The sequence below is a fragment of the Dromaius novaehollandiae genome, chromosome 4 (assembly GCF_036370855.1).
Source record: "Dromaius novaehollandiae isolate bDroNov1 chromosome 4, bDroNov1.hap1, whole genome shotgun sequence".
NCBI lineage: Eukaryota > Metazoa > Chordata > Aves > Casuariiformes > Dromaiidae > Dromaius > Dromaius novaehollandiae.
In genome coordinates, this window is record NC_088101.1 from 59,635,537 (window position 1) to 59,657,921 (window position 22,385).

General features: G+C 39.1%; 1 protein-coding gene across 1 annotated transcript; it reads left to right on the forward strand.

Moving 5' to 3' along the window:
• The first annotated feature begins 44 nt into the window (after positions 1 to 44).
• On the forward strand, positions 45 to 22,025 carry TXK (TXK tyrosine kinase). Its single transcript, XM_064511180.1, has 15 exons — positions 45 to 1,261; positions 7,700 to 7,757; positions 7,996 to 8,092; positions 9,007 to 9,218; positions 10,141 to 10,206; positions 10,902 to 10,956; positions 11,735 to 11,814; positions 12,267 to 12,394; positions 14,027 to 14,101; positions 15,081 to 15,252; positions 15,930 to 16,146; positions 17,104 to 17,168; positions 18,831 to 18,949; positions 19,626 to 19,783; positions 21,108 to 22,025. The coding sequence occupies exons 1-15, from the start codon at positions 1,246 to 1,248 to the stop codon at positions 21,174 to 21,176; spliced, it is 1,587 nt and encodes a 528-aa protein (XP_064367250.1). The 5' UTR covers positions 45 to 1,245; the 3' UTR covers positions 21,177 to 22,025.
• The last annotated feature ends 360 nt before the right edge of the window (positions 22,026 to 22,385 follow it).

The following is a 22,385-nucleotide window of genomic DNA, read 5'->3' on the forward strand; positions in this document are numbered from 1 at the left end:
GACACAGTGCTTTATCAGCCAAACTCATTATTCATGACAGTCTATTATGATAATCTGTGTATATATGTATCTACACATATACACATGTATATATGTATTTATACATATATGCACACATTGTAAGTATATATATTGTAGTATAAATATATATTTATGTGAGTTTTGCCATGATCGGATGTTCACTGCAGAAACTTCGGCTTAAGGCTGAACTACTTTTTAGAGGTTACTTGTCCTTTCCCCTCTGCTAGAGATTGAAGTCTCAACAGTCTCGCTGAAGTCTGTTTAAATTAACCTAACTTTGTACTTAGAGATGTGAGGAGTATGTGCACCCTAGTTTTGCTGCACTCATCTCCTGCCTGTTTTGTTTTTTTGTTATCTGTTACTTGTGCTCCTTATTGCCCTGTGTGGTGGAGAATGGATCCCCCATTTGCAAAAGGGTTTTTACGCAGAGAAGCGTATGGTCAAGTCCATTTCAAATCAAGTTATTAAAGCGGACTGTAGTTAGCTTAATGCAGTCCATCATTGCTCCTTTTCAGTATTTCTGTAATCAGTTTGGAGATGCTTAGGTCTCCCCCACTGCTTTGTCTTAAGTCTTTCCGTACAAAGGGAAGAAAGCCTCTTGTCTGAGGAGGTGCTTTTCAGGTACTCGGAGGCACCTAGCTTAGGGATTAATGCATTTTTCTTAAATGCATCTAGCCCCAGATGGTAAACTTTGCAGAGGATCAGAGCATCTTTGCAGTCAGCTCTTTGAATGTCATCAAAGACCATTTGAAATATCACACTATCATTTCTTCTGGAATTAGCAACTTTATTCCTTCTTCCCCTTTCTATCATAACTGAATTTTTCAAATATCAGGATCAAAAACTAATCTGAATTAGAGCAAATTTGGGGCTATATATCTGCTGTGGTTTTTTTTTTCACTTGTTTTTTAATCAATACTTAGCCCTCCTGATTTTCATTTAGCAATTTGGCTGTAAAACATGCATTTGATACTAGAAAGCAGACAGACCCCCCCCCCTTTTTTTAAACAGGTGAGATTAGCATCTAGTTGTTTTTTTTTTTTAACAGAGGTGAGATTAGCATCTAGGGTTTTTTCTTTTTTAGAAAAGTAGGCGGAGTCAAGCTGTATTTTTGTTATACTATGCTTTACATCAGAGCTAAGAGCTCAGCTAGAGGTGATTATACTGGCCCAACTGACGAAGAAAGGATTGCATTTCCATTTGAATGCGAGCAGACGACCAGATATGATTCTCTCTACCTGTAAGTAAACTGATCCACATATTTTGATCTCAAAGTTTTGTTTTGTGCAGTAGTGGTGTAGTTAGCAAATGACCTATTTAAAGTTGCCATAAAAATACCAAACAGCATTCTCTTGTGTAACTTAGATGATCTGTGTTCAGCCTGCTCATCTTGACTTTCAGAATTACTGATCAGATACAAGTCTGTGATATGACCGATTACAGACAGGTATTGAGATGTTTCCAAATACTATCCTTAACAGCACATACAGCATAGACATAAATAAAAAGTTTAGTAGAATTAGAGCCAACTTTCCTACAGTGCAGAATTAACTCACAGGAAAATACAGAATGCCTGAACTTGCACATGTGAAAAGCTGATAGTTTGTCTTTTAAAGTGTTTTAGAAGGAAACTATACTATTGATTTCTACTAGATCATTAGTCTTCTGGTACTGCTAAAAATTGGCAGACCTACCTGTTCAGGGAGGCATATTGTGTGTTATAGTAAAGATTGGTTTTTGATGTGCAAAGCTAAGTTTGAGTATTTCTCAATGTGCCATTGTATACAGTTAACCTACCTGCCCTGCAAGAGCAAGAACTTTGTGCAGAACATGACACATGAACTCAAGTCTTAGAATTGGACTAAAAAACCTATCAAAATTAGCAATGCTTTGGGAAACAGTGAGTCAGAAAAAGAAACTCAAACCAAGGAACTTGTGAAGTAGTAAAATTATAAAAAAGCAAATTATAAAAATTCAATTCTAACTAAACTTGTTGCTTTTATCTAGCCCTTTGGTACTGCTTCTGAAACACTGGCGAACAAAGCAAGTTATAATTGGAGATAGGAACTGGCTATATATGCAAGTATACCAACCCAAACTGTGCTGCTAGGTTTTGGGTGTTGTGGAACTTTATTACTTTAAATTGCAGTCGAGCTACTGGCAGCAATGATCAGCTCAAAGGGCTTCCATGTTTTCACTGTGCCTTTTCTGTTTTCCTGGGACTTTCAGGTTCTCAAGCAAGCAGCTGTTCCTCCTCACTACAGAGCAATCTTTTTCTTCTTCCTCTAGCATCCCATTTGCTTTCTGTTGTGCACAGACAGAATTGCTAACAAGCCTCTATCTCGGTTGGTTGTTAAGAAGTTAGCTGCAAATTTTTAAGAGATATTTGTAAGGCTGGTGTCAGTACCAATTTCTATAATTTCTACTTCTTCCATGTGCTTCTCTTGCTACGGTATCTTTTCTCTCTTCCCAAAACTGTGCATGCTAAGTCTGGGTTTGGGCATCATAATCCTATAGGTTAATCTGACTCTGTACTAGAGTTGGGATTCTTATTTGTTAAACGGTCTTCAGAGACCGTGTTCTTGTTTTTAAAAACAAGTGTTTTACTCCTAATAAAGCCATTTCTGGAAAAGAAAAGACATGAGCAATGAAATGGGCTACATCTTGCTTTCTGAATTCTCTGTCTGCATTATTTGAACTTTGAGCTCACAACCTTTCATCAGGTATTGGAGAGATGAGATTCTTCACACCATTAAAGAAGGAAGTCTTGGTAAACTTTGGATTCAATGGCCTAAATTCTCCTCTTGATTGATTTTAACTTAGATTTTCAGCTAACACCTTTAATACCTGCTGAGGATTAAGGCAAATGTGTTTTGGTAGCTTATGTTTTGACAGAACTCAGGGAAATGTGGGCTGACAAGCCGAGTGGAGCTGTAGATCCTGGAGAAACCTTCCTGCCTGTGGATTTAAAATAAGCAAGATTTAAACAATTTTTCTGGAAGTTTGGGGAAAATTTTTGTTTATATAGGAAGCAGAGAAGCAGGAAAATAGTGAAGGGTCCATAACTGCTTTATCTTAAGAGATTTCTTAAAAATCATTTACTGTTAAAAAATATTGAATGTTTCTTTCTGTTAACCTATGTTTCTTTCCAGTGTCCTGTCCAAATATTGTCTGTCATTAAAATAATATATTAAATCCGATTGGTCTCTGTTCTCTCCAAAAACTGGAATCCAAAACACAATCCAAAATGTGATTTCCTTACAGAAGCACAACTCTCACTGATGTCAACAATGATTAGTTTTTAAAGGATGAAGTCTGCAGACAATATGATTAGTTGAGGTAGTGACCGGGGGGTCAAGGCTTATGTATACGTTTATGGCTCTCTAACAATTTTTGATAAATGTACAGTGTTTTGCTAAAGAAAAGGTGTTTGATCCAAAACTGAAGGATTTGAGATAGAATCTTTCCAATGGTTTCAGTGATTTGAATTAGGTATAGTACAAAGGAAAATCAAGAAGAAATGTTTAAAACTTTATTAATTATATTTATTTTCCATTTCTGATTCTTTACATTTTAAAGATAGTAAATTTCTTGCATTAAAGTTCAGTTTGTTTTTTCTTTTTGAATATAAGAAAGTTAGTAAGTAAGTAGAGCAAGCAAGATCGGTTATAGGAGTGTGGGTATAATGATGAGAAGCGTCAGTCAGGAAATGCAGACTTCCTGTAACACTTAAGTCAGCATTGCTATGGCACCTGGGGGCAGCCCTCAATGAAAAGATCTTCCTGTGTTGCTAGCAGAAGATCAAGATGTAAGCCAGGCTAGTCAAATTATTCATTCAGTGCGTCAAAGCCTTTAACGTTTGCAGTGTTGGCCAAGTCTTTAGAAACAGCATCACGGAGCAGCTTTGGGCCTTTCTGTAGTGAGCTGTGAGCTGAAAAAAATTGATTTTAACCCAAAGGAGAAAAAAATGTTCAGATGCTTTGTGCAAGAAGCACAATACCGCTACCACTGACTGACTGTGGAGTATGTAAAAAGCGTAGATCAATACATTACTCTTTGCTTGAGATGCAACATTTCTTGATTTAAGAAATTCCTTGATTTCTTGATTTAAGCTCATTTAAGGTTGGTTGAGGTCAACATTTCTTGATTTAAGAACCACCCATAATTCAGTATAACTGAGCAGGACCTAGTCCAAGGCCTGTGATTCTAAGCCCCGCAGAACTGAAGGCCTCTCTCTGTTTACATTCCTTGATACTGTTTCCCTGTAGACCTGATGATTTTCCAAACAGAAATTAACAACTTGCACTGCCTTAATTTGTTCTTTTATTGATTTCTACTGAATTAATTCTACAGCTGCTACAGAATTAATACATAGACAAAAGAATTTTGGAAGCCATGTTGCAGAAAACAGCCTGTCGTGTCTATAGGGAGGTTAGTGCTGCCCTTCAGGATGATGGATGTCTGCTGAATTGATAGGCCTTGATTTGATGTGTAAAATACTCAGTAGGAAGAAGGAGGAGAAGCGAACTTGGCAGAACTGTCTTACTCCTTAGGCCTCAAGAGTTCACTGAAGAATGGGCTTATCTGAGCCTTGGTCTAACCTGAGCCTTCACCTTTAGCCTGCCCAGCTCGGTCATATTTTGTGATCTTTAATTGCTTAGACGCTCTAACCTTAGAAAAACCACTGGCCAGATAAAAGCGTGCATCTCATGAAGCATCCTAATCACAGCTTTAATCTAAATACTAAATAATATTATGTATGCTTGAGATGTTTTTAAAATCATTGCATACATTCATTTATTGCTAATTGCCTTTAGCATAGCAAAGGACATTCAAATATGAAAAGCAACCACTAGCAGAACAAGCCTGAAAGTCGCTGATGGCAGAAGGAATTCCTGAGCTTATCTTTCACAGTAATAGTCAAATCTTTAAAATCTTACTCAAACATCATTCTTACGTAACATTGAAACTCTGCAGGGCTTGGGCTAAATATTTCCAGCAAGTGCTCTTGTAAGGAGAGCAAGTTATCCAAGGAGGAATAACATATTTAATTTGACCAGATTAAACTTCAAGGTACTGGCTGAAGTAATAGAAACCCAGGAATTTTTTTCACCCATGTTATTCGCTTTTTATGGAGTACAGAAGCCATTGTAAAAGCTATTATAAAACCTAGTGTAATCTAGGTTGGGGAAAAACACAATTCCTTCTTAAGATATTTGGAAATTTTGTTAAGTAGCATGTAATTATTCGTGCTCAAATTTAAACAACACTTTTTCTACTGAAATCGTGATAGCAGTTTTCCTCGAAGGATAGTTCTTGCAACATTGTCATGCAATACGCTTCTAGGGCACTAATTTAATACCACTTTAGAGCCACTTGTTTCTTAGCATCCTGACTTCACTTCACTCCAGAATTTCTCTTTTTCTTAAGGAATGGAAAAGCAACGGTAGTAAAACAGAAATATTTCCCATCTGACTTTAAAAAAAACCAATTATTCATTCCAAGTTTGTTCTCATGTGGGGTATGAATTAACTAGACCCTATAGTCAACCAATACTAGAGACTGTGTTCAGCAAAGTTAAGCTGCTATTGTTTTTAGCAATTGAGGGACAGTTTAATGGACCCTGGAAAATTATGCAGCAAATAAATTACATTGCCCATATCTTCTGCTCTGGTTTCTTTAAAGAAAATTGTCAGTGTCAGCTGACTTGGGTATTTGTAATCCCTATGCTTTGCATAGCTGTCAGTGGAAACTTTTATTAAGCAGTTGATGCCGTCTTCTGATTAATACAGACAGGCTTGCCAGCTTCCTGCGTGATAGGCTCTTCACAGGATGCAACAGTCTAAGGGAAATTGCCCCATGACTTTCATGGTAAATACTCAAACCAAAACATGTACGAGACAGATCTCTTCCTCTTCTGACCCAGAACTAATTTGATCTTATCTTTCTGATGTTTGACGTTCTCTCTTCCTTTTATTAGGGTGAGATTTTCTGCATACTGTGTGTATGTTTATAGAGAAAATAATCCCATTTTCATCAGTGTAAGTAAGGATACCTAGTGTTCTGAGTGCTAGGATGCATAGTCTCAACATACTTTGCTGAAGCATTGGTAAAAGGCATTGGTAGAAAGTATTACAGGACACTAGCTAGACTGTCCTATTTATCATACCAGACTGGCTTAGGTCATTAAGATAAACAAGCCAAAAAATGCCATCAGGGAAAACAAATAAACTGGAAGTTACTGGTCAGACTGTAGAAAGATGTATCATGTGAATGATAAAGCAGCAAAATACTGAGACTTCAGGAAGGTTATTTCAAGTAAATGTCTGAGGCCTCTTTCAGCGCTACAGCCTCAGGGGCAGAGAAGGACCAGGACTCACTGGTGTGGGATATGAAGACTATTTTCTAGTAGTGCAGCCGAACGTGACAGAAGCCTTTTCTCTGTACACCTAGCTCTCATACTTCCTAAGACAGCCTAAATCAGCCGTAGCCACCTCCTGACAGTGCGGGCCCCAGGCGGCAGGCTGGGGATGCGGGCCAGCCTGCCCTGAGGCTGGGGGTGATGGGCATGTGCGAGAGGAGGACAGGGCCTGTGTCCAGGAGCCTCCTGACCCCGGGGCTGCCGCCTTCCCACCCGCTCCCATGCTGTGCGTCTGCCGCAAGCCCGCTCAGGGGCTTAACCCGCAGAGACTTTGCTCTTTTGAGGAGTCTCCTGCCGGCCTCATGGCTGCTCAGCTCACGGGCAGGTGGGAAAGAGCCGCGCAGATGCAAAGGGGATGGGGTCGCAGCCACAGCTGCCGGACAAAACCCCCATGGCATGGCAGAGGCAGGAGGGCAGGTCGCAGCCGGCAGGATCAGAGTGACGGCAAACCATTCAGACACTTGGTTCAAATCTTCTCCTCGATGTTGTCCAACATGCTTAAAACCAACTGAAATAATACCATAACTTTCGTGCTACTCACACAATATATACTGGATTGACTCACGTACATGTATATATGTCTGATGTATTTTTCTCAAGCTTGTCAGCCACTTGCTGCGTAAGTGAAAAGCCCATCTTCTGTTATTTTAAATCTGTGCTAATGAATGCGTTATATTAGTGATTTAAACAAAAGCAGGAAAATCAGTATTAACTCAAAGAATTGAATGTACCCTGTCTCCTTTAATACATCTTAAAATAAGAAAAACTCATCTCATGAGTGTGGCTTTGTGCTTGGCTTAAGTGATCTAAAAATCCTGTCATTGCTGCAGGGGACAGTTCCCCACCTCCTGTCCCTGATCATATTCCCCTTGGTTGCACTGGTTAGAGCAAACATGGCTGTGTGATCAGCCAGATCGGTATTGATCTGGCTGACAACTCTTTCTTTCATTCATTCTTTCTTTCTTTCTTTCTTTCTTTTTTTTTTTTGGCTGATCTTGTGAGCTGATTTAATTCATCACCTGGCCTTATAATTACTGTGGCCATTGGAAGGGAGACGGTGGGAATGTGTAGCTGGGGTGGGAGGAAAGCTCTGCTCTCTTAAACAGATGCAAGCTCAGCCTTAATGATTTACCAACTATTTCACAGCAGGACAGAGCTAATAATACTGCTAAGCACATATCCTAGCCCTTAATTCTGTAAATTTTGTAAACAAATAAATGAGAACACTGCAAATATAGAAAATATTCCTGTTCACAGATCATACCATCCAGTCTGTTTTCTGCTGCTGCTGCTGCTGCTGCACAGTGCAAAAAAGGTAAGTGAAATGCATAAGCTTTTCAGCAATTAAGACAATCAAAATATTTGCACATAAAAGACTTAAAAATCCATTTTCAGTAGAACTGCTAATTATGCAGAAGTTTAAAATAAGCTCTACCTGTATACCTCTAACATGAATGAAGACATATATATACATGACATACATATGTATACATGTGAGTATTTTTAATGAATATTTATATCACTCAAATGTTCTTCGTGTTCTTCAAAATTAGAGCAATGAGAATGAACCTGGACCCAGATACTGGCCTGGTGACCCAGTACTCAGCCTCACAGAAAGAAGTCTCCTACACATCTACTCGGAAGTTCAGGGTGAGTAATGTTTTGGCAGGTGAAAAAAAATAAAAAGGAGTGAGATGATGTGCCATACAGTGGCCCACTACCAGAGCAAGTACAGGAGTAAACAACCCCTGAGCCTGAGTTCCTGAAGTTGCTTAAAAAGAAAATACAAAGTAAAGGTGTCCTCAGATCTACACTGAGTGTGACAGCAGGGTCCCAGTGAGGTGTCCAAGGCTGGCTGACCTGACCAGGAGGCTTGTTGTCACTGGCCAGGGTGGTTCCCCTTCCCTCTCCCACACTGTGGGCATCTAAATGAGGGAGGTGAGAAGGGTGCAGCTGCCCTTTTTTTTGGCAGAAGCAAGCTAGCCTTGCTCAGCTGGCATGTGAAACACCCTCCCCCCCCTCAGTTTTAGTAGATGTAAATATAATTAATCTGAGTTTTCAAAGCATAGCTGAGTGCAAACCCAGAACCTAAGCTGTTGCAGAAGGAAATGGTTAGGTTTCTGCTGATTTGCTATGAATGTCTGTAGTGCCCTTCATATCCATGTCAGTTCTTCAGATAAATGGCCAAATTCCCAGCCACTGACTTCAGTGGTACTCTGCTAATTTACACCAGCTGGGGAGTTATGCCAGCATTCATATCGTGCAGCAGTCACTGAAAGCATGGGGGTTAGGGTAAATGGATGTTTTGTCTACTGTGTGTAGTGCTTTTCATCGTAATTTTGGCTTTGATACCAAGGTACTTGAATGTAGGTCTCGCTGTTTTGAAAGTGACTGAGTGATAGTACTATATGGTGTGAAATAATGATCAGGATTTATTCCTTTTAGTAACCAAGACAATAGAATAATAATGTTAATTATTGTATTATAATAATAATAGGTGAATTAACTAAGAAATAGCAGGAAAAAAAGACCAATTATGAAAGATACCTTTTTTCTTTCACTAGCGTAAGAGGCAGTTGCTTCAACAGTTTAAGAAGAAGCCATTACCTCCTCTCCCCCCCGAGGCCTTGGAAGACTACACACCAAAGACCAAAGTTATTGCGCTCTATGACTTTTTTGCTAGAGGACCCTCCGATTTAACACTCAAGAAGTCAGAAGAATACATTATCCTTGAAAAGTATGACCCCCACTGGTGGAAGGCAAGAGACCAGTATGGGTAAGGGCGGGGGCCTCTCTTTTAATCTATCTTCCTACACAGAAAGAAAAAAAACTCTAAAACAAAATCCCCTAAAAGCAAACAGATAGAACCAGAAATGTGTGAGATTTTGGAGACAGATTTTCAACTGTTTTAAGTTCTAGATTTAGTAAGTTCCTTACTAAAAAAGATAGCAGTATGAGTCACTGGGCACTGAGACATGCAAAAATTCAGCTTTCCATACTTCAAGTGCTTTACAATATAGTGTACCTGTGTAAGCAGTTCATAAAAGCCATAGAAATTAGTACGACATTTGGCTGAAACAAAGTCCCTGATCCAAAAATTCCTGGACTTTTTAGTAAGTCTAGATCATAACTTCATTTATGATCCTCTATGCTTTTCTGTTTGCTCCTTTGCATTTCCTTCAGTTCATCCTCTACTCTGATTTTGGGAGTGGTTATATGATATATAACAACTGTTTTCTTTTTATTCAAATCCCCCCTTTAAATATTTATAAATGCTTTTTCTCCACTCATATTTGCAGTGAGAGTCCACCAGATTATATCTGCATATAAAATCTTTGTATAGGTCCAAGATTAGAACTGAAGAGCACGGCTTCTGATTGAGAAAAAGTATCATTTCTTTCTTAATTTTCTTTTGGCTTTAATTGAAAATTCTCATTAACATGCTACTCTAAGCACTCTGCAAATACTTCCCCCAGCTGACTTTTTCATTTCAGTAGTTATCCACAGCTGTGGGGCGGATGCATTGTCCTGGGATGAAGGACTTGGACTTCTATTCAATCCTTACATTGGGATTCTGTATCTAAAGATATAGCCAATAGTCTAAATAACCCTTGTAATTCAGTAGAAGCTGTATATCTCAATCCTATTAATATTTTACATTATACCATAGCATTATCCTCAATATGTATTTGTTTCAGGAATGAAGGTCTAATTCCCAGCAACTATGTAACTGAAAACAAGCAAAACAATTTAGAAACCTATGAGTAAGTACATCTGAAAATGATTATTGTGCTTTCTTTTCTCAAAATGGAGTGGTACGTTTTAGAGCTTGAGCCTTTCATCTTTATTGGATATAAACAGAGAGCTTATCGGAAGCTCTCATTTTTTTGTGAGAAAACATTACTCTCAGAATCAAATTGGTTAATTCATTCTGAACTATTTGCTCTGAGTGTGTAACAAACACTGAACACCGTAACAATTCATTTGCATGAATCAAAATGTCAGAATCCAGATGTTTCCTATTTGCGTGGGCTCACTACACAGTATTTCTATATTCTAATCTCTTCCTGTTGTGAACATATAATTAACTGACTAGAAGCTAATTCTGCCTAGTTTACTGATGAGAAGAGTAAAATTCTCTAAAATTCTAGCGAAGAGAGGCCTGAAACAATGAGGGTGACTGTGAATTTGTTCATGGTTTGGCATAACTGTATCCTTCTGTTTTGTTTGAGCTCATATTTAGTCACACTCAATGGGGAAAATAGTTGTCATAATTACAATAAAGTCTAATAAAGTCATTTTAAGTTAAGAGATTATTATATGCAATGATAACTCTATTCAGCTTTTGGACTAGGAATAGTGTAACTATTAACAGGGAATACATCTGCTAAACAGAGCAGATGTGTTAATTTTTTTAAGAGTATCTGGAATTAAAGCATTGGATGTCTCTTTGTTGCAGGTGGTACTGCAAAAACATAAACAGGAGCCAGGCAGAACTGCTATTACAGCAGAAGGTAACTCAGCCAGCTTATAAATACAGCTAACAATATCTGGAAAGATCTGTCAGTAGAGACATTGAGAACATTTCAACAGTCGAATATAAATCTGTTTGGCATGCAGTAAAAGCAAATGCTTTAAAATAAAGGGGCAGCTTTCTGGGGTGAGCATACAGTGTAAACTATCTAGACTTCCTAGAACTTTAAGTTGGAGTCACAGCAAATTCTACAGAGATCATCAGTACAAGATTAATTGAATTTTATGAAGTTTACTATGCATATATTTTATCTGAAACATTGAAGACTGGAATCTCTGTAATAAGTAAGGTAGTAAAGTGGCAGAGTTAATAACCCTCCATTCCCCATCTTCTTTATGTATAGGGCAAATAGTCCACATACTACTCTATCCTGTGTCCGTTGCTGAATTTTCTAACTAAGTTAACACCCATTAAGCCTTTCTGTGTTCTAATTCTCCTCTACTAATTTTAATAACAACTAAAACTTTTTAATGTACAAGAAATAACTTCAGTTAATACAGTCACAAAAATTTCTACATTTCTTACTGTTGCGTAACGTTCTGTGCCTCACATGTAAATATGTAGAGGTTCTCCTCAACAAGGACAATGGCTTTCCCTGGAATTTTATTAGTTTTAGGAACCATTTCAGAAGATAACGTGGTACTGCTTCATTTTATTAGGCATTCCACAGAACCTGGTAATCAGATACAAGTCCTATCACAAGGGAGTTTGCTTCAAGCTCAAAAGCCAAAAATAACTCTACATGGATTTCTTTTCAGTCCAAAGAAGGCGCGTTTGTGGTCAGAGATTCAAGCCAACAGGGACTTCTCACGCTGTCCGTGTATTCGCGGTCTAAAGGGTGAGTAGGCATTGCTCTGAATGGTGAGGGTTTGAATCAAAATGTAAAGGGAGATCTTCTCTAAAACTCCCTGGGATAAGATGCGCTTAGCCTTTCTTCAGGGAAATTCAGGTGGTGAGGAGCACGTTAATTTTAAAAGCTTAGATTCAAATAAATTTAGGGAGGATATCTGTTAAGTGCTACAGCTATTGTGGAAGCAATGATGCAAGAATAAATACTTGCACAATAAAAAAGATTGTGAAATATCTCCCAAAGCTGGGACAGAGATCGAGTTAAGGACTTTTTTTTTTCCTTAAACAGTATATCAACTACACGAAGTCATTGAAAGTAGGGAACTGTACCTGAAGTTTTTAGACTTTTCTGTACATTCTCTCCAAGTAAAACTTAATCAGATTTACAATATAAACCACTATATATTTTTATTCTAAGTGAGAATCTTCTGTTGATTTCAGAAGTCATAGCGAAGACATTCGACATTACCAAATTAAGAAAAACCACCTGGAACAATATTATGTAGCAGAAAAATATCTCTTTTCATCTGTTCCTGAACTCATCCAATATCATCAACAGAATGCTGCAGGTAACACATGCAAGCTGGTAAGGTTTTACTACCGATGATCATCAGGACTTTGAGGGATCATAAATAACCCTTTTTGTATTCCTTTGCTTATAAAAAGAGGCACAAATTTTCACATTGCTGACAAGTTCAAATATGTAGTGATCCTTTCTGCCAAAGCAGTGGCTGCAATGTGTGTACACCATGCGGGAAGTGAAACTGCCAAGCTAATACACATGAATGAAATGAATTCTACAAAATTAGAAGGCTAATGTGTTCACCTGCTCTTCATGCTGTTGGTTCATGCTTGACTGAATGTGACATATTCAATTTAATTCTAATTCTTTGCTTGTCTAAAACACAGTAACTTGCATGAATGCAATTGAAGAAAAACAGGAAATATGCTATGCATCAGCAGACATCATTTTACTGATTTTGCCAAAACCCCAAAACAGTCAAAAGGCGGAATTGGGGACCTCAAGGACTCTCTGATACTGATTTATAGCCTGCCAGAGTTAGCAGCCTCTAGTTGTTTGCTGCTGTCAGCCTTTAATAGTTTCTAGCATTAAAAAATGCCCTTCATCTTGGCTCTATCATTTTAATATGGTGTAAAATGTTTCTACCCTGAAAGAGGGGAGATGGGAAAACATGCAGAGAGCCCCTCACACTGGTGAGGAAGGAAGATACAGGAATGTATGGAGCCTTTTGCCTGAGAGAGGAGGATCCTAGGAAATCCATGAAACAGAAAAGGATCTGAGAGTCACAACTGGAAGAGTGAATGGATGCAGGGAGCCCTTCACGAGCCCAGTGAGCTAGCTTTAGAAAAAAGGAAAGTGTACAGCTTCTTTGTGTTTGTAGAAAAGGAGCGTAAGGGCAGGTTGCAACAACATAAACTTCTCAGGTGTAGCAGGAAAGTAGAAAGGGATGTTTTTGCTGGTACGGTTGGCTCATGAACTCAAAGGGAAAGAATGACAGACAAAAACTTTTCTTGTGATGGGAAACAATCCTGAGAAATCATGCTGAAGGAGAAAGTCTAGGTGGGTGATATCTGGTGTAGTAGTATTTAAGATTACCAACATACTAGAAATAAGAAAGAGTATCACTTTTGGTTGTATGGAAGTACAAATACTTTTGTAGTGGACTAAAGTTCATAGTAGAATAATAATGCATTTGCAAAGGTGTAAATTGCTATGAAAATTTTAATATACTTATTTAATTAAACAACAATTTTGGATAATGTTTCTTTGAGGTAAGAACTCTAATCATAAATATTTGTACAATATTGGCTAGATCTGTACTGGCTAGATCTCAGCTGGTAGTATCCCAAGGTGCTACTGTCATACATCTATTAATAATATTTAAAAAGAAATGAAAACAATTATGTGATATTTTGAAAACACGACTTGTCTTCCTAAACAGTAACATGTCTGCCAGGCTAAAAAGAGGCAGTCGTCTCATTCCCTGTATTCAGGGCCCTATTAAATATAGTCTTCATTTTGTTTCTTCTCACTATAATGTTATATCTGAACAAGCTGTGTAAAAAGAAAAAAAAAAAGTAAATCACATTCCAAAATATTTTTTGAGAACAGATACTATGTAGCATAGTTTAAAATGGGGTAATTGGCCAACAGAATATTATTGCTTTGTCTCCTACAGGACTCATCACTCGTCTCCGGCATCCAGTTGGATCAATGGGATGTTCTTCACCAGCAACAGCAGGCTTTAGTTATGGTAAATTTTGAATAATGCTTTGGTGGATATTTAGGTATCTGTCTAGCCAAAAATTTGTATCCCACTCATCAGGTTAATTATTCAATTATATTAATGAAATTTCCCAGTAATAACAAACACATAAACGGTTGCATATTCACTGGAAATAAACATCAATTTCCTAGTAAGATGTCAGAACCAAAGGGAACATCTGGCTGGATTCATTTGGTTTAGCAGGTGTTGTGCTTCTTTTATAACCACTGCAGCATTTCTGGGTTATCTGGAATTTTGTAAACAGACCTAAGACTCAAATATGCATTTAATGGCCCCTCAAAGGATATTTGAATTTAATTAAAAGGCCTAGAAAATTTCAATTAATATTACTTATGAGGAAGATTTTCTTTGTTGATTCTGCAAGTTTTAGAAATAATAAAATCTTATACAGTATTAGAAAAAAGCAATAAATGCTTGTTTTATGCATATACAGCAGGAAGCTAATATCATCTGGTTGATGCATATATATAACAAAACAGGAATCTTTGAAATCGCCTATTATCCTGTGGAGGTTCCTATGAATAGCAAGGCTTAATGTGTCTGGAGGGCAGAACTATTCTGATTGTTACAAAGGCAGCCAGTAACTATTTCTGAGCTTTACTATCAATCTGGAACTGGTTCAGAGTTAAAAGCATCAAATATGATAATGTCAAAGAAGTTCTCACATGTAATTGAAACTGAACACTTGCCTTATCTTCAAGCTGCAGAAATTCCTACATTAAGCAGTTTAAACAGTGTTCACATTTGACAAGCTATAAAATAACCTTCATAAATAAACATATATGAGCGTGTGGAAATTTTCAGATATTCCAGACCCATGTTATAGTTGATGAACAGTTGTGATGTGTTGCTGTGTGCATTAGTGGCAAACAGCACGGCCTCTCTCCTGGAGCACGGTTAAGGACAGCTGGCCTGACTGCTGTAACATGTTGGGTTCTTTTTATAGAGGAGTGGGAATTAAACCCAACTGAGCTGACGTTCATGAAGGAGCTTGGGCGCGGACAGTTTGGAGTCGTTCAGCTGGGCAAATGGAAAGCAACCATCAAGGTTGCCATCAAAACAATCCATGAAGGTGCAATGTCTGAAGATGATTTCATTGAGGAGGCCAAAGTGATGATGTAAGTACAAAAGCTGTACAATAAATATAGATTACACTGAGATGACCAAGAAGCAAATATAGTCTGATTTTTTTTTTTAACCCAACCAAGGGACACTGTGAGAAATGTTAATTGCAACATAGAAAAGTTGATTTTCATGGCCTAAATCAGACTGCTCCAGATGCTTGACACACTCATTGCCAGACTTTTTTTTTAAATGGGTACTACTTTGAATTGTGAAACTGGGGTGGGGGGGTATGTGTGCTGCGAGCTGGTCTTACAGTCATTGTTTCATCTGTAATTCGGTGTCTCTAGGACCACTGGCAGATCTTAAACTTATTTACATCTTCTGAGAAATTATATTACCATTTCTCCTAATTTCCCAAATTACCTGGCAAGGAAGTACACAGACTGAGTCTTGCACCAGCTCATGTCCCCTGCCTGAAAGCCAGGCCTTTCCGTTTCAGATCACCAAGTCAGGGTTTTTGGTCAGTGCCTGTATATATTTAACTGATGAACTATTATGGAACGATTTCAGAGAGTGAACTTCTTGGAGAAAACTGTATGTGGAAATGTGTTAGTAGGACACCTCTAAGGGCAGTTGCAATTGAATAAAGCTTATCAAGTATTGAGAATGAAAAGTCTAATTACTTGCCAGCAAAAAACGATAGCCTGACTGATATGGACATTTTTGACAGGCACCTATCCCACCCGAAGCTGGTCCAGCTTTACGGAGTGTGCACGCACCACAGGCCTCTCTACGTCGTGACTGAATTCATGGAGAACGGCTGCCTCCTCAACTACCTGCGGCAAAGACGAGGGAAACTCAGCAGAGATGTCCTGCTAGGCATGTGCCAGGATGTGTGCGAAGGGATGCAATATCTAGAAAGAAACAGATTTATTCACCGTGATTTAGTAAGTATGATAGGTTTTCTGTAAATAATGACAATAAAGGACTCACCATTGCATTTCATGGGACACTAATGTATTCTGTAAGACTTCAGCATTGCTGCATCTAATAAGCCAACAGTGTTTTTCTGATGAATGCAGCACTCTGGCTGGAAAACAAGACTTTTCAGCTATTCTTTCATGTACAGGCAGCTGGAAAACTACGTGCTAATTGAGTGAAGTCAGGAGGTTAGCATGGAAAGACAGCCTCACAATACAGGGTTGTCATGCAGTGATCACAGTACGACCATAATCTCAGCAATAAAAAAGGGCAGCAACAGTGATGAACTTCATGTAACAAAATCTCTCTTTTTCCTCTTCTGCTCTCCACTGCCTTGCCTTGAGGCTGGGCTAAATGGATTGCTTCTCTACCCCTCATACACAGGGGACTATGGGAGGTGTGTGTGTGGGGGGGGTTGTCTTTACTTTCTGCTTTTTCTGCAACACTCCTATCTGGATGCAGAGCAGAAATCTTCCTGCTCTGCCCTCCCTGACTGCTTGCAGAAATGGAAAGTCTTGAAAGCTTCCAGGGAGTTCCTGATTTCTATCATGAACAGTGTCTAAAAGCAATTTTAAAAATTCATAGTGAGTATCCTAATGCTAGCATTCGGGAACATATCTGCTTGGATAACCAAACTCTGCATCCTAAAATTTTCTTTTACTATGCAGGAATATATGAAAATATTTTAGTTTATACCGCAAGTATTCAGACTGATATATGCTATGGATATTTAATTATACAGTGGTGAAACATTTTCATTGACTTGAAGCCAGAACTTTAACTTTTTTTCTTATATTTTTGAGCAAGTCATTCATCCTCTTTCAGAATATAAACTATATATATAAGCTGAAAAAAATGTCTGTTGTGTTTTTCTTAAAATGCTTGAGCACAGATTTCAGATATGTTTCTCTCATTTTGCCTAGGCTGCAAGAAACTGTTTAGTCAACGCTAAACACGTCGTTAAAGTATCTGACTTCGGGATGGCGAGGTATGAAGCCACTTCTATGGCTTTATCGCGTGCTCTATTTTCAGTCAACAGTAACAAGGCTGTGAATTAACAACATCATTGCTCGCTTTGCTGATTTGGGGAATCCCATTGCACTCAATTTATGAACACTTGTTGAAATGATAGCATTGCTATTTAACTGTTGCACTGTGGCTGGTTGTCGTGTCGTTCGCTTGCTACTGGTGACTGTAAGACAGATAAACTAAAAGCGGTAGAAATCAAAAGTGGCTTTTTTGACATAGAAAGGCTCAGAGTGTGATGGGCTGCCAGAAGCTTAAAGAAGCAGTTTCCCCCCGCGTTTTCTGAGCACCGGGGAGGGCAGAGGGGCCCTGGCACCAGCGCGGGTCTCGGCGCTGGCCTTCAAGGAGTGCCACGGCCGGGTGGCTGGGGCCGTGGGGCAGGAAGACGACCTGCGCTTCTCGAGCAGGGAAGTGGTTTTTCTGCGTAAAACGCAGACCAGCCAATCACGGAGAAAAGCCTTGTGTTTCTCACCTAAGGACTCTAGCCCTCCAGCAGTTTGTGGCTAAATATTTGTCCTGGAAAGGGTAGGGTCAGCATCAGGAGGCTGAACTCATCCAAAAAAAAACATAGTGAGAGACAAAAAAGTTGTCAGGGTCCAGTCTGAGAAGAAGGGACCTGAATGGCTCACTGTGGCCAGCAAGTGGCTGTGGGGACCTGGCACTAGGCGGGTGCTGGAGGGACCCCCCTCCCTGGGAGCCCACTGAGAGGCCACAGTAGCATCCGCTCATCACCGAGCACGCACAAAACCGCCACGACCGGCTCTTTTGCACTTGCGATAACCTCTCCTCTTTCTGTGCCCGCACCAAACTAAGGAAGGGAACCGAAGCGGCCATCTCGTGGCGTGACCTGAGTACGTGCGCTGAAGGGCGCTCGTGCTGCCTGCGGCCCTGAGAGCGCCTTCGCCGCGGCAAATGTCTGCTGGCTGCTCATAAAGGCTGATACTGGGAAAACGTGCACAAAGCCTGCACGTACGCAGCGGTCCCTCTACTAGCCTTTAGAAATGTTGCCCTAGTACTTCAAAAGCGTATGTCAGGCTTAACATCATCGTATCTGGGAGGCTTTCCCATAGCTCCTAGCAGCTTGGGCAAAGAAAACCGCCCTTTCGGTGCACCGGACAGGGCTGTTGCCTTACGCATGGGGAGCACTTCCTCGCGGGCCTCCTCTGTAACCGTGTGCCAGACGCGGTCATGCCTGCGAAGCTGGGCAGCACATTTCACCGCTTGGTTATGGAAGCCCAGCTTCTGCCGGCAGCTTTCAGGTGTAACACGAGCTTGAAAGGCCGTCTCTTTCCAAAAGACGATAATTATTTATTGCTGCTGGCTTTCTTGCCCATGGTGTGGTGACCTTTCCTGTCAATGCATACTCAGGAGATAGCAATAATAACCACCCTGTGAGTCTAAAGGATGGCATTAAAATATTTTAGTGTAACATATGTCTCACTAATTGCATGACACAGAGGGTGCCCATATGTGTGTATTTTATATCAAATACATGATGCAATTTCTTTGTGTTTCTATATTGACACAATATTTTCATGGAATGATAAATTGCCTGTAGCAATGTAACCAAAATGACTTGCTCTTTAACTAAAAATACATGCTGTTTCCTGATTTTTTTTTTAAGGTATGTCATTGATGATGAATACATCAGCTCTTCAGGTGCCAAGTTTCCAATCAAATGGTCATCTCCTGAAGTTTTTCATTTCAAAAAATATAGCAGCAAATCAGATGTCTGGTCATTTGGTGAGTTGGTTAGTTTGATGTGCAACATATTGCATTTCTCTAAAACATCTGATAAGATTTAGAAAAGTGTAATGTTTTACTGGCATTACCTATCTTTAGCTTTAGCCCTCCCCATCTTTTTAAATCTCACCTACACTGGAAAAGTGCCTTTCTGAACAGAAAGGCTCTGTGCTCTTTCGGGAGCTTGGGGACCTGGTGTGCACACCCAGATCCTATATCCTGCTTCTCCTACAGGGTAGAAATTTCATGATTCCTGACAATTTTTTACTAGGCAATTTAACAGACACAATCTTGCATGTCACTTTACATATGGTCCAAAAAAACCCTCCAGTTCCTCTGCTAATCATGAAAATACTCATCCACCCAACCCCTAGTTGTCAAAAATTTAGATTTTTGACTGAAATATGCATTCTTTGTATGTTGCCATTAGCCAAATGCATATTGATTTCAAACAGTTTCACAGACCACCTTCTTAGCTGACTTAAATGGGAGTAGAATTTTATCAGCTGAGAATTTTGCTGATTGTCTCTTTTTGTTCAGCTCGGGTTGCTCATATTTTCGTGCCTTATTCAACACGTAAAAAAGCAAGGAGTGTTTTTTTTGTGCTTCTGATACTGTCAAATAACTTGTATTCTTTTTTGTTGTTGTTGTTCCAAATATTTTGGTTCATTTCTAGGTGTACTGATGTGGGAAGTTTTCACAGAAGGCAAAATGCCTTTTGAAAGTAAGTCAAATTCTGAAGTTGTCCGTGAGATTTCTGAGGGTAACCGACTTTATCGACCATATCTGGCATCACATACTGTGTACAAAGTCATGTACAGCTGCTGGCACGAGGTTTGTTGCTCTTATTGTCTTGTGATATTACTTTACTGTATTCTTCATTTGTAATGTGGAGCTAAAGGCAGTCCTCAAAAATTAGGTGTTAAATACTTATTTCATACCTGTGATATCACCCTCAGTAGCTCTCACTTTGCTTTTCACAAATAATGGCTAAGCTTACAAGCCCATTTCTTTTGGTTGTTACATCCAACAAACATAAGGCACACCATCAATACAATAGGTCTATATCATTCTTGTTTTTGAATATTCCACTATCGTCTCACTTGTCAGCTGCATCAAATGTAATACAGTACTTTTTTCACACCTCCATGCCATGCATAGCTTTCTCTAGCTCTGCTCTGAGTGGTGATCTTAACATATTCCTGCACAAAGCAGGTCTGCCTACAAAGTGCGGATTTTACAGCCCCTTCTTCGGACGCTGCAGGTTGCTTCCTTCTCTCTCAGGCTGCCCCCTTTCGCTCCCTCCACTCTGCTGTAATACTTGACTTCATGTTCTTTATCCATTTCTCCAGCAACTATTTCTTTCTCCACTGGTAAGAAAACATGGATTTCATCAACCTCTCCGAGTAATTTCCTAAGGTGCATACTGTAGTGTCTATAGGAAGTAGATCTTTAATTTCAGATAAAAAGTACTTTCAGAAGAACTTTGCGTAATGCTTTCATTTAAATAAGCAGGCATACACTGAGTGTTGCAGCAGGATCTTATTGTTACCTTTGTGTCCTTTATCCCGTGTCTTAAAACTAATAGGAAACTTTTAGATCTTTAATACAGCTAGCACCAGAGACTGAAATGTGAACTGCATAGCTTGCTTGCTTACTGTTACCGGCCAGTGGGATGCCAGGCCGGCAGAGAGAGCAGGGAAGAAATCATCGTTTCTGTTCTGACATCAACCAACACTTTGTTCCATACTGCAATACATGAGATGATAACACAGCAGGGGAGATCCCTTCTCAGCAGCCTGGGAAACATCCCTGAATATCACAATTTCCTGAGACAGTGTTTTCCAGCAGCTAGAGAAACCTTATAGAAATTCTGGTCCAGAAATGAGATAAATGCTCTTTAAAGAAATTTTAGAAACACTTTGAAAAGTGGCTATGCACGCAGTTTTAGGAAGCGGTCTATTGACTTCCTGACACATTTACTTGAAGAACACATTTTTTTCTTAAATTATAAGCTCAATCTTTTTTTCCTCCTACATTAATAAAATCAAATGTAATTTTAAGTGGTAGTTTACATCTGTGTGTAACCATCTTCTGAAGTCTAGTACCATAATTGAGCAACTGCTAATATAAATTTATCCTCTGCTTTGCTTTTCAGAAACCTGAAGGACGTCCTACTTTTGCAGAGTTAGTAGATACCCTAACAGATATAACAGAGATGGGATAACCAGAGGTTTTACACAATTTTTTTTTACTGAAAGGTTAGCATTAAGTCTCTCAAAAATGTAGTTGATACAAAAAGCTCAGTCTTCTGCAGCCTTCTCTACTTAAATCACAGTAACTGCATCCTACGTATTGAAGCAGCTGTTCAGGCTTAGCCTAATTTTATTTTAGTCATTTGAATACATACCTCAGAAGACTGTTTTTGGACTATAAAGCCATTTCTTTTCAAGTTCAGGGAGAAAAGTCTCCTGTCTGAAAAGAAGTAACCAAGTTTACTCACCACGTAGGCCTCTTCTTTTACTCCCCCCGCTCCCAAGCTACACTAATTCCTGTAAGAATATTAATAAGAAATGATTTATTACTTAATATGGCTCACGGACTGGGAAATACAGATGAGTGACAGCGAGAATGGTGCAAGCACCTCTGATAAAGCTCTAAATAGGTCAAGTTTAAAGCCGAGACCTTTTGCACTGCGAGGCGGGCAGCACCGAAGGAAAGCACCAGTATTTCAGCAGCAGCAGCAGCGGTGAGCTGACTGATCGACCACTGCAGCAACAGCCCACATTTGCCCTTGACAAACGCCCCCACTTGCCTTGGTGCTCCCCCGCGAGCGCCCAGGATGGCTGCTGGATGAGCCAAAGCTGGGACCTGACAGCAAAATGAAGTGAGTTAGTCTAGCTCACACAGGTTCTGTAACACCCAGCGTGGATGATGTCTGTAACCTAGACTTACGTTGTTATTCACATTTCATTTTTAATCTTAGTTTTGATCAATACAAATATATTACAGAAAAAAAAGGTACACAAAGTTAGTTATTATTTAATAGAAGAGTTAGGCCACTACCAATAAATAGTTTCTTAATATGTGATTGCGTTGTGACTTATTTATAAACACAGGCATATTTGATTTTATAGCATTTTTTAGAGAAAATACTTAAAACTATCTGAAAAATGAACAAATTCTGTACAACTTAATTTTACTTTTTTTTCCATTTCCAAATTTAAAAAATAATGCAACAATAAAATGAAATATCTAAATCTTCCCAAATTTTGAATTTCTAGGAGACAACAGCATCTCTAGGTCCAGTTCACTCTAGGTATTAATAACTCACCTTTTGATAGTTATTATGCCTTGGGAAAGGAAGCTCTTATTCATATTGTTTAAATTTTTGGGAGTACTTTCAAATACAGTTTTAAGGCATTTCTGCTTCAAG